The 12279-nt window shown below is 40.2% G+C and overlaps 1 protein-coding gene across 1 annotated transcript in view; it reads left to right on the top strand.

Moving 5' to 3' along the window:
* The window catches only part of LOC109472605, a 16516-nt gene extending 4237 nt beyond the window's left edge, over positions 1-12279 (top strand). The window contains exons 3-13 of the mRNA XM_019772401.1: positions 722-932; positions 1450-1754; positions 2515-2655; positions 3122-3310; positions 3859-3965; positions 5994-6254; positions 6642-6767; positions 8121-8274; positions 9421-9621; positions 10031-10216; positions 10760-12279. Of these exons, the coding sequence (XP_019627960.1) occupies positions 722-932; positions 1450-1754; positions 2515-2655; positions 3122-3310; positions 3859-3965; positions 5994-6254; positions 6642-6767; positions 8121-8274; positions 9421-9621; positions 10031-10216; positions 10760-11251 (2373 nt within the window). The 3' untranslated portion in view covers positions 11252-12279. The remainder of the gene's footprint in view (positions 1-721; positions 933-1449; positions 1755-2514; positions 2656-3121; positions 3311-3858; positions 3966-5993; positions 6255-6641; positions 6768-8120; positions 8275-9420; positions 9622-10030; positions 10217-10759) is intronic.

Below are 12279 nucleotides of genomic sequence, written 5' to 3'. Positions count from 1 at the left end.
ACCCACCCACCCCACACACATACAATTCACACACACACACACACACACACACAAACACAGACTCACGAACACACGCACGCACGCACACACACACACACACAAACACAGACTCACGAACTCACGCACACACACACACACAAACACACAACAAACACAGACTCACGAACACACACACACACAGACTGACGCACACACGGACACACACACGCACACACACGCACGCACACACACACACACACAGAAACACACAAGCACACACAACACACACACACGCACACACAGAAAAACACACACACACGCACACACCTCTTTATCAATGCCAGCATGCATTGGGTCGAAATTAAATGACCATTACAATGGACATGTTTGTTTTAGCCTGTAAAGGTCCATGAATAGTCAATATTAGATGTGCAACCCTTTCCTCAGATTCTGTGTTTATGGTGACATGAAACCTAGTGTTTCATTTGGTTATAGGAACAGGGCAGGGAAGTTTTATAGACCTCCGGTGTGTGAGTGTGTGTGTGTGTGTGTGTGTGTGTGTGTGTGTGTGTGTGTGTGTGGCTCGGGGTTAGCCTTTGCTAGAATCTGACAGATGTGTCTAATGCCCTGGGTACCAAAAATTAAACACATAGAAAGTTGTCATAAAAGTTCAAACAAAACTTTAAACACGACATAGAAAGTCGATAAATAGAACTTATAAGAATAACATTTTGTAATTTAGGCTGCAGAAAACCTGAGGGAAATCCTGGCTTTACACAATTCAAAACGAGAACGTCTGGCAAGATTTTGCCACAGCATTGCTGCCTTCCTACCCAATTTGGACAAGAGTACGAAGGACAACCTGAAGACACAGTTCGATCGTGCAGCAGAAGACATCCTAAGAGACGTGCAGACACAGCTACACAAAGAAGAGTGTCCAATACTTTTAGCAGGTTAGTGTAATGTCATTGACTGCAGAATACTTATCACATTAGGTGCACTGTGTTGACATTTTGCTACTTTTGTGGTGACCAATAATATCACTATTTACCTATTTTCAATGATCTCGTATTCTGTTTTCCCCGTCTTCTTTGGGTACACCGAAAAATAGGCGTCCCCTTTCATTTTAGGATCTACATTTTGTATAATGGCATGATTTATTTGAGGTTTACATGATGTTACGAGAGGTACTTTGGTTGATATCCCAGACTTGTCAGAAAATAAAGACTTTTCAGTAATACTTTACAACATGAAATTGACATTATCTTTTAAATTTACAGGTACAGGTATAGTTACAGATATTTTTATCCAAAGAGCCTAAGTACAGAATAATTACACAATAACTGTCATGACCAAAATTATTTTCTCAGAACTAGGCATTTTTCTGCATTATTTATTGTTCATACTAAGTTACGACATTCACCAAGCATGCATGATTGATACAAAATCATGCTTGAAACTCTTCTTCAGGAGAAACATCCTCAGGAAAAACCACCTTCCTGAACCTGCTGCTTGGTGATGACATCCTTCCCGTAGACCTCCTTAGTAGCACTTCCACCATCTGTGAGGTGAAGTATGGGGAAACTCGGCAGGCGGTGGTTCATCTGCGACAGTCAGGGTATAGGACACCGAAGCCGAGAGTCACCATTCCACTGGATGGCACAGCGGAGCATCGGGAGGAGCTAGACAGCTACATACGTCTTGAAGGAGCCAGCCGAGACAGCCTTCCTCAAGCTGAGCGGGTCGAGATCTTTTGGCCTCTTCCTCTTCTTCAAGTAAGGACTGTTTTTAGATAACCTCAGAACTTGATTTGGAGAGCCGTGAATGATCTCTTTAGGTTGATAAATGATTGAATAGCAAAGTTATTTATTCACAACCACTTTCTTTTTTTAACACAAGCCGATGTTTTGATGACCATTTATCATCTTCATCGGGGTAATAAATATGATTGATTTACTGTGCACTGAAGCTAGGTGTTACTGGTTCACTTGAAATCACCCGGACAGAGCCCTGGCAAGCCCTGTCAAGGTTATGTATTGAGTGCATTAACAATATGTTTGTAATGCATCCCTCAAAACTGACGTGATATTCAGGGTGGATTTTAATAATTGTCAGGTATAGATTGACGAACATCTATACCTTTGACGTCCAGGTAAGAGGAGACACCACAAAAACAGTTACTCAAGAAACTGGATATGATTCTTGGAAACGGTCAGACGTTTCAAGTAGAATCCAATGGGAAACAAAAGTTACACAAAGCTAGGTTGCGGTAAATAAGTAAGCTCCCGTTGTTTCAAAACAGGAGCTTAAGAGTTGTCTATCCTTGACAAAAGTAACAAGTGAGTAAAATTTGAGAGATATATCAAAGCATGAAAGGAAAGACTACAACTACGTACTGTTACAGTAACAAAAATTGTCATTGTTTTGATTAGTGTTTAGTGTTAAATTATGTACATATTCATTTCACCTTCTTGTAACTGTAAAATGTGTCAAAATATTTCAAAGTAATGATTAAAAATAAATTTCTACTTTCAGGGTGGAATAGTCATAGTGGACAGTCCCGGTGTTGGAGAAAGCAAGATCATGGACCAAGTTGTTGCTGACCACATCTCCGAGTCCTTTGCCTTCCTGTACATCGTTGATAGTTCCAGGGCAGGGGGGGTACAAGAGGACAGGGTAGGTGTTTTTTACCATTCTCAGTAAAACAGTTCTAAGTCTGAGGCCCCGTTCATGATTCAAATGTGCCGCGGTTTGATTCCATTTGGCCACAAACTAACATGAAACGAATTACATGTTGAGTCCACGATTCAAAAGTTGAACAAAATATGTACTTTTCAATCAAAATCTGCCATGAAAATGTCTTATATATGCATGTCCATTGACACCCTTTCTTACATAATTACACTGTTGACACATATTAAAAAAATTTCCAGATGTTCCTGTAACTAAGTGCTGCAGCTGACTGATACTAAGACTAGTTGGAGTTTGGATACAGCCCAAATGTTAGATGCTTTTGACTGATTTATTTATACTGTTGTCCATCACCACTTTGAATGTCCTTACTCTTCTCAGGGTCTTCTTGAATATGCACGTACACGTTTATCATGTGTGAAATGCGTTTTTTGTCATCTACACTTTGTAGTTGGGAAAACTTCTACAGCTGTTTGCAAACAAGGACAACTCTGATGATTTCAACCCAGAATCGGCTATGTTCATCTGCAACAAGTGGGACCTTGTGCTTGCTGAGGTGCCACCTGAGAAGCAAGACAACGTGAAGAGTGAAACATTTCGGAAGCTGTCACAGATGTGGCCTGGCCTGAAGGAGTCTCAGGTGTTTCATGTGTCATCAAAGAAGGTAAGCATTACAGGTTCACACAACTTTCTCAAATTGGTACCTAGCCTGCACCTAGCTCACTTTCACATACGTGTACATCATTCTGGTGGCATATATAAATTTTGTGCATAATTTGATATTTCACTTTTTGTGTTTTTACGAAATCAAGAAACTAGAGTCCGGCGAGCTCATACCTCCAGAAAGCATTTAGAGCTTTTGTTAATTTTATGCAAATGACTTGTACATTTACATTTAATGAAATTGAAATGAAATTCTCACCATCTACCAATATGGAGTCGTGGCCTTTTTCAAGTAGGCCCTTATCTGCATGTTTGCTTAAAACCCTATAATTATAGACAGTAAATTCTGTTGTAATTCGTCACTAATTGTGCAGATTCATTATCTTGATGACAGACTGTTTTTCATGGAAGCAGTAATTATAAGAGCCTTAACTTTAGATCCTGCAGTTGGGCTGTAGTGCAAAATGATAGGAAATAAGAGAAAAGTGAATCATGACATTACTTTATTGTTACTACACAATACAGGCAGTAGGACCATTTGGAATCCTCTCTGAAGACTTCATCAAAGTGCTGGATGGTCTGGACTTGCTGCTGCCAAAGAGTTTGGACATCAAACTGGACACTCAGTATAGGTGGGAAAAAATATATGACAGTCACATTGTAAGGTTGCAGAAATATAGGTCGCATTTATATATAAACGTGTATGTGTGTGTGTGTGTGTGTGCATTGTTCATATGTATATACGTATGACCACACCAGCACCTGTATACTACTATTGCAGTGTCACTATACTGCCTGGTTGGCGTTCTAAACATCAAGTTATCAACGCTAAGTAACCTCATGAATGTGGCGTAAATGGTGGCGTAATCGGCTCAGACCCAAGAGGTCACGGGTTTTAAAAAAAGTAGGGGACCTTCCCGGTGTGAGTGGTTCAAACCTTACAGTCCGGCCTTACGTAGCTTATACTTACATGTAAAAAACTGGTGTGTTACGCCATAAGGCGATTTACCGGTTATATGGAACAAACAAATCGCAGCTCACGGCTCAGAAAATAACTTTATGAGCTACCGGTTATATATCTACGAAGTGAGAAAGATCCCATTACCAGGGGTGCCAAAGAATTCATACGACTTTTACGGAATTAATACGAATACACACGATCCATTACTAGGAAACATACGTATCTTACGGAACACATACGATCCATTACGCGGAAACATACGATCCTTACTAATTTAGTGACTACGTAGCGCCACGATCACCGCGTTCCACCGATTCTCAGTATCGCCCTGCCTTTTGGTCTAAAATACAGTCTAATATGTCGTATAAAAGTAGCCCGTATAAATGCGGCTGGAGTTTCTGGTGTTTAGCAGCGTGGGATAAGCCCTTGAAGGCTCATGTGTTTGAGCACATGACTGCACGCAACAACTTCTGTCAAATTTGGCAACGCGACAGGAAAATTGTTGTCCATTGTAGCAAAAAATACCCATGGAGATAAGCCTGTGCGGCTCTTTTTCTCTGGTGGGGGTTTTCGTGTTCCAAAACCACTAAATAGGCAGAAATTTTCCCACATAAACGGACAGGATAGTTCCTCTATGTACAGTAACAGTTTACAATCAAAAGAGACCTAGATTTATGTTACATTGACCAATCATATCAGATTTGTATTAGCCTATGGATGACAATCAAATAACACTATGTTTCAGGTTACTGGCTCGAATTTTGAGTGCAGCTCTGATCCAAATCGACACCAAGCTAAATGTTGCTCATCAAAACTTGGACAGGGACACTAAAAAGAAAATGTTCAAAGAAGCACAGGAACACCTCAATTCATTTCAAGAGGAAACAAACACGAGAACAAAGGAATTGAAAAGTATAATGAGCAACAAGATGGAGTCCACAAAGGATACCCTGTCTAGCCTTGTAAAGAGTAGGGAACTGAAGAAGGATGCGCTTAATGCAGTAGGGATCTCCTTTATGAGGCCATTACAGTTTAAATCCTGGTACAGCAATGTTTTGTCCATGCGGAAGAACGAGAAGAAAGAATCGAATGATGCTAATTTTTCAATACTCAAAGAGCTCTATGAAGCGTTGGCAGATGACTTGACTGACTGTCCTTCTTTTAAACACCATAAAACTTCCATGGAAAGTGTCTTTAAACAGAAAATGAAAGAGGTAGTTAAGTCACTTGAGTCTGCACATCAGGAAACAATGTATGTCTGCAGTAGTCATACAAAAGCCTCAATGAATGTCCGCAATGTCCTGTTTCAAAAGCCATCCCTTTGGGAGCAATATGTTGCATTTTGGAAAGGTGTATCACTGTCATCATTGAGCAGTATGTTATCAAGGTGGGGAAAGAGAACTGTAATGGCAGTTTGGGGGCCCACACGTCCAAAGAGGGAATCCATTCTCCGCCGCTATTGGGTACGAACACCTGATCGCAAACCCCTTATAGACATCCTGATCTCAGCACTGTCATCATCCGATGAACTTCTCACTGACCTGGCTGAAAGGCAGATGCAGCCACAACGTGAATTGATGGCTCTACTGGAAGCTGACATCACAAAGATGAGAATCATTATGGTGCGGACAATAGAGGAGACCTTCAAAGATACCAGAAGTAATGATGAAATCGTGGAAACATATGAACCACAAAGTAGGGAAGTCTACAGCTTCATGGGGCAGCTGGCAATGTTCCACCTGACCGAGATGAGAAAGTACGAGTATGATCTGGACAGCATCCCAGGTTGGACAGACACAGGGAACAGGATAGGAGGGGGGTCCTTTGGTGAAGTTTTCCGAGTCCAAGTCCCATGGAAGGGAGCAGAGACTCCTGCAGCATTGAAGCTTGGAGTCTTGCCATATGCTGTCATAAAAGCACAAACTGCCTGGGACTTCCTGAAGGAAGAAGACAACTTGAGGTAAGGCTGCTAAGAGTGACTCTTATTATCCTGATCTTAGTAAGGCTAACATATTAAGGTTATGTGAGAAAACTCACAATTAAGTACACCTCTGAGTCAGCTTCATCCAGAATCCAATAAACTCAGGCAGGGATGAAAGACATTTAATTTAATGTAAGGAAACAGACTTGATAAAAGCTCCTTGAACTGACTGATTCCAAGTATACTTGTAGGTGACCATGTCAACAAGGTTCATTTTCTCTCCAATCGACCAGGGTGTCAATTATTTTTTGAGGGGGAGGAATTTTACTTAACTGCCATCATGCCTTTTTCTCTTCTTCTGGAAACGTGAAAAAGCCTTCAAATAAAAGCCTTCTTATCACTGTCAATAAACCATTCTACCGCCAGGAAGCTGAAGGGAGACCACATTGTGGAATACTACGGCACTGCCTGGAGGAGGGAGGGACGCAGTCTGAGGCTGGGACTGGTTATGGAGCTGTGTGACGGCACACTGGAGGATAGGATTGCCAACAGGTGAGGGTATGATACAAGGTATTGAATCAGATTGAATTTAATGTTCCAAGTTGACTGTCAAGTAAAGTATTGATGCAAGATGGTGAAAAAGCAGCGAAGTAAAGGACTGGTATGATCACACCTTTCCATTTGACACTCATTCAAAATTATATCAGTTGATCACATTCTCAACTCAATCACAGTCAAATCTTAACAAAGGCTATTCTAGCAACTCCTCACTCATAAACCATGCAAATGAGGTCCTGATTTGAATTTCAATTGACTTCCAAATGCTGCGACTATATAATTCAAAGCCGCTACCACTATACATGTAGCATTTTATAGCATTTTACTATAGCTATATAGATATAGCATTTTCTCATCAATTATGCAAATCAGGTCTTTTGTTTTACTAAATTATGTTTACTGAAGGAAAACATATTGTTTTTGCTGTTTCTTCTTCCGTTCCAAAGAATGACCTGTCACCTGGTCAATGACCTGAACCATGGTAACTGGTGTTGGGTTACATGTACATAATGTTGCAATTTTATGGTAGGAGGGATTTAGACTCCTCTCACCATATATGCGAAGGTAAACATTATGTTACCTTTCTAGTTAATAACTGCATTTATAGACTTTCCTAATTGATCATGCAAATAAGATGCTGATTTACATAATGTTCATCTAATTGTGACATGTCAAGCATCTCTTAAACTAGCTACACACTTAACATCACAATGATCTGTCAACCGGTTCTTGGTGTATCCTCCTCCAAAGGTTTTCTAATAAATACCACTGCAGTTCCAAAACAAGCTGCTATAGGATCCCAAACTCATGTTGCTTTTTCGTCAGAGCTATCTACCATGCAAAATTCGTGCTCCTCATTATATTATTAGAAGCATGTCCAGATCACGACATATTGAAACTAGACGTTACGCTGCAGTATCATCGCAAGCCGTTTAGGGGCCAAAATCTAACCATTTTGAGGTTTCATCAAGAGCTACCCACATACTTAATATCAAGCCAATTCACTAAAAAAAAGGCAGTCCAAAGTTAGGTCACACACACACACACACACACACACACACACACACACACTCACACACACTCACACACACATGTACATGTATACATACCCTAAAACATAACGGTTACCTTCTTGGCAAAGGTAATTATGATGCTGGGAAAAGTTCGGATTCAGAAATGGAATCTTGTTGACACTGAAAGCAAAATTATGATAACTATCTAATCAGCTGGACTGGAGTGAGAAATTTCACAGCCTTGAAGAGGAATTTGTTACCCAAACCAATAGGTGTAATAAAATATATCTATTGAATACTATTCACAGCATCTATGATCCTTTATATGCTGCAGGGAACATAACCCAGCCTGGTGGGGCTCTAACCCAGAGAAGCAGGCAGCAGCCTTCAGCTACACCCAGAACCTGGCAGTGCAGCTGTGTGAGGGACTCAAGACCATCCATGATGCAGGCTACATCCACAGGGACCTCAAACCTATCAATATTTTGGTACATTGTACATTATATTTCTTGTAATCTCACCATATGGTCAGAGCAAGTTTCCATTGTCTTTGCCATCAACTCATTATGTTAAAGTTCAACAAATCCTTAGTGGGAGGGGTTAGGATTTTTTACTTTCAATTTTTCAACAGTTGACAACCATTATTAACTGCCAACACTAATTGCCAACACTAAAATATCTATGTTTTAATTTTCAAGCGGAATGGTCCAGTTACACAATTGTTCTTGTCAGCTACAGCACACATACAATGAAGTACTCCCCACTGTGACTTTTCCAGCTACTTGAATATTGAATTGACTAGAACTAGAAAAACTCAAACAACCCAGACTGTCCAGCCACCAGAAACAAAGGCAGGGAAAGATTAGCATAATACTGGTCGATCTATTGAACAGATTCAAATATTTTTCTATTTTGGTTTTCAAGGAAACAACATCAAACCATGCAGAATCCAGATAATTGTAACTAAGTCACATAATCAAGATAATACTATGTGCAACTTCAGTTTCTGCAAAACCAACCTTATGTTCTAATTTTAACTTTCTAAACAGCCCTGTCTGTCAAAAGTGTCTAATTGTAGATATTTGTGTTTGTAACTTGAAAATATGTCAGATGATGATGATGAACTTGAAAATATCTTCCTCACAGCAGAATTAGCTTTGATAGTAGTCTACAAATACAAGACTGTATGTCTTGTAATTGTGGTGTTCATTTGACAGTCTAAGAAAACAATTTAAGTCATGTAGACTGGAGCTCTGTTAGAACTGTACAAATGATTGTAAGCCCATGTCTGACACTATAGCTACCAGACAGAGATTGGCAAGCCAGTGTTCATTTCTGGATAGGTGAGACTAACTTCTTACAATTTTATTTCAATTCCTTGGTCTTGGTCACTGTCTTAGCCAGGCCTCTGCATATGTTACTCCTACCGTATTCAGAGCTAGACTGAGGTCAGGTACATGTAGTAATTACGTTAGCTGAATTCATTGGGTAACTTTGTAGTAAAAGCATTGTGTTTAAAAGCCTTTAGAAGAAAAAATGATAAGCTTTCATATCTGCATCTTATGTCACCATGCAGGTAATTTGAACAGTGTCATGTACATCTAAACGATGAAGATTTGTTTTCATGCACAAAGGTGACCAAGGACAACACCGTGAAGCTTGCCGATGTTGGAGTGACTAAGCGAGAGGATAAAATCACTGGTACAATGATCGGAACTGCCATCTACGCGGCACCAGAAGTGAAGGAGTGGAAGGTTTACGACAAGAGTGCAGACATCTACAGCCTGGGCCTCATCCTGTGGGAGATGTGGTACGGAAGAACACTGTTTGACAAGGTGAGTCATTGGTGGTACATGTACCTGCAACTGAATGTTTGCATCAAAGGAACATCTGACGCTTCTTTGAAAAACATGTCAGTGACTGTAGAAATAAACCGATGCTTATGGGTTCTAATGTTAATGCACAACCTTGTTGCTAGCTTTCAACATAAAAATTAATTATCATTGATGGTCAAGTTTTCCTAAATTTCACTGTCTATTTTGGAGCATTTTCCTGGTGTACAGTTGGAAATCAATTTTGAAATCGAGAGCTATCAATAGCACATGTGCCTGTAATGATAATGTTTGGAGCTCCCTGGTGTACTTTCAGGCAGTGTACACCATGGTAATCTATAATGCCACTGAGTGTTTAGTATATAAATCAATTCTGTAACAGATATAAAAATTATTGATTTTTCTTTGTTAGGCTGATACCTACTATAAAAGGATGAGCGCAGACCTGAAAAGGGGACAGAATATGAGGATGCCACAATGGCCAGGAACTGTCCCACCCATCCCCGTCTGGACCAGTCTGATCCATGACTGTCTCAAGAAAAATCCAAGGGAACGACCAAAGATACAGCAGTGTCTGGACAGGATCTCAGCTATGAAGGTTGAGTAGAAAAAGGCTTAGGGCACGAGATCTAGACGTATTTAAATCTCCAAGCAGGTGCTGAGAAGGAAGATCATGATACTGTTTTTAACTGACTCATTTGTTCGCAAAATATTAACATCTCAGCAAGCTTAAAAACAGAAAATGTAATAATCACTTACTAATAGGTTCTTCCGACATCTGCTTTGGGATGAAATATGAAGGTGTATGTAACAAAAAGTTGCAATTTCATGACTGTCATGTACAGGTAAATTGGTGTCGTGCCTGTAGTCCATTCTATTTTAGAAGAGGAAGAAGAGATAAATGACTCTCCCTACCCAGTGGTATTGTCATTTGTAGATAGGCGTCATATTGAAGGAGAAATTGAGGTTCTTACGATTCCTGTTTTACTCCAAAAGTTTGTCAAACAGCTAGTGCAGAAAACAAAAATCTACATACACTTTTGACCTTATACTGATACTGGGTAGGTGCATATAGAAATCATGGCACAGCTCCAATTCTACCTCCAAACTAACTTAAATGTTTTTTTCTGTTGTATACCAGGACAGGAACAAGGATGAAGGAGCATCCCAGTCTACTGCCCAATCAGCCGTTCCTACGTATGTACTTCATGAAGAACCAGTCATCAGACAAAAAGAGGTAACACATCAGGCTCAGTACCAACAGGAGTACCAGCAGGAAGACCAACAGGAGTCCCAACAGCAGTACCGGCAAGGATACCTAGTCCAGCAGCAAGACTACCAAGAAGAGCACCAAGAAGAGCACCAAGAAGAGCACCGACAAGAGCACCAACAGGAGCACCAAAAGCAAGAATACAAGGAAGCACAGCCTGCTCATGACTATGACCAAAGTCCCGTGGAAAGTCACGCTATAGCCCTGTATGGCTTCCAAACAACTGAAGATGACGAAATCTCCTTTGACGTTGGTGACAGGATCACAAACATTGTGCAGGTAAACAAGGACTGGTGGCTTGGTGTGGGGCCTGACGGGACACGTGGCTTGTTTCCCTCCAACCACGTACTGCTGATGACATGACACCATGCTGATCTGATCACCTAAAACACACTCTAATCAAAGCCTGTTTTAAAAGCCTTCATGTGTTGATATGTGAATAACTGAGAATGAAGCTTACTTAAGTTTGCCGCTTATTTTTTTATTATGATATTACGATGATCATATTAGGATGATAAATGAAGACATGTTTTTTGAGTCACCAAGATACACCAAAAAAACAGTTACTCAAGCAACAGGATATGATTTTGGAAACTGTCAGATGTTTCAGGTAGCATCTACTAACCTTTGTCGGTGACACAAAGAGACTTCAGTGACACTAAGAGACAGTGCAAAAACAGACTGCAGTCTCTTAGTGTCACTGGCAAAAGGTAGTGCATGCTACCTGAAACGTCTAACCATTTCCAAAATCATATCCAGTTGCTTGAGTTAACTGTTTTTGGTGACTATATGACTTGCTATAATTGCTGAGTGATGCTTTATACAGTTATGGGACCCCGGAATGGAACGAAAAGAAACAAAATATGTATGAGAGAAAGCCGTTAAGCTGTTCATACGTTGGAACGGCGACGTTATTGTCTGCTCGACGTCGAAATGGCAACATTAAGATTGATGGTATTCTTAGAACTGGAACGTTATAAGATCGATCAGGGTATGTTAAGAATAAAGTGACATTTTGTTTCATTTCCTTCCATTTCATTCTATGCATGCGCGGATGTCATCCATACCCTATATGGTCAATCAAATCAACATAATGAATGGGCCGTTTCTTTGATATACTGGACACAAACAGATGAAATGACTGAATAATAAAAATGCTTACCAGTCCAAGCCAGGTAGTAGAATGTATGTCAGATTTCTTGTACAGTAAGTCATACAGCATATTGGCCAGCAAACTGACCGTCAAAGCCTCTCAGTACACATGTACAGATCTCATACAACATGGTGAAATGTTGGCCATTGAAACCTTTCATTTACATAGTATCCATCTTCTTAGGGCCACAGCAAATAATTTCTATGGATGACATCAGCGCGTGCATTAATTTTTGCCT

This window comes from Branchiostoma belcheri, unplaced genomic scaffold, assembly GCF_001625305.1.
Source record: "Branchiostoma belcheri isolate BF01 breed outbred unplaced genomic scaffold, Haploidv18h27 scaffold28, whole genome shotgun sequence".
In the NCBI taxonomy this organism is placed as follows: Eukaryota; Metazoa; Chordata; class Leptocardii; order Amphioxiformes; family Branchiostomatidae; genus Branchiostoma; species Branchiostoma belcheri.
Note: the sequence above shows the minus strand (reverse complement) of the source record. Positions and strands in the feature narration are given on the sequence as shown.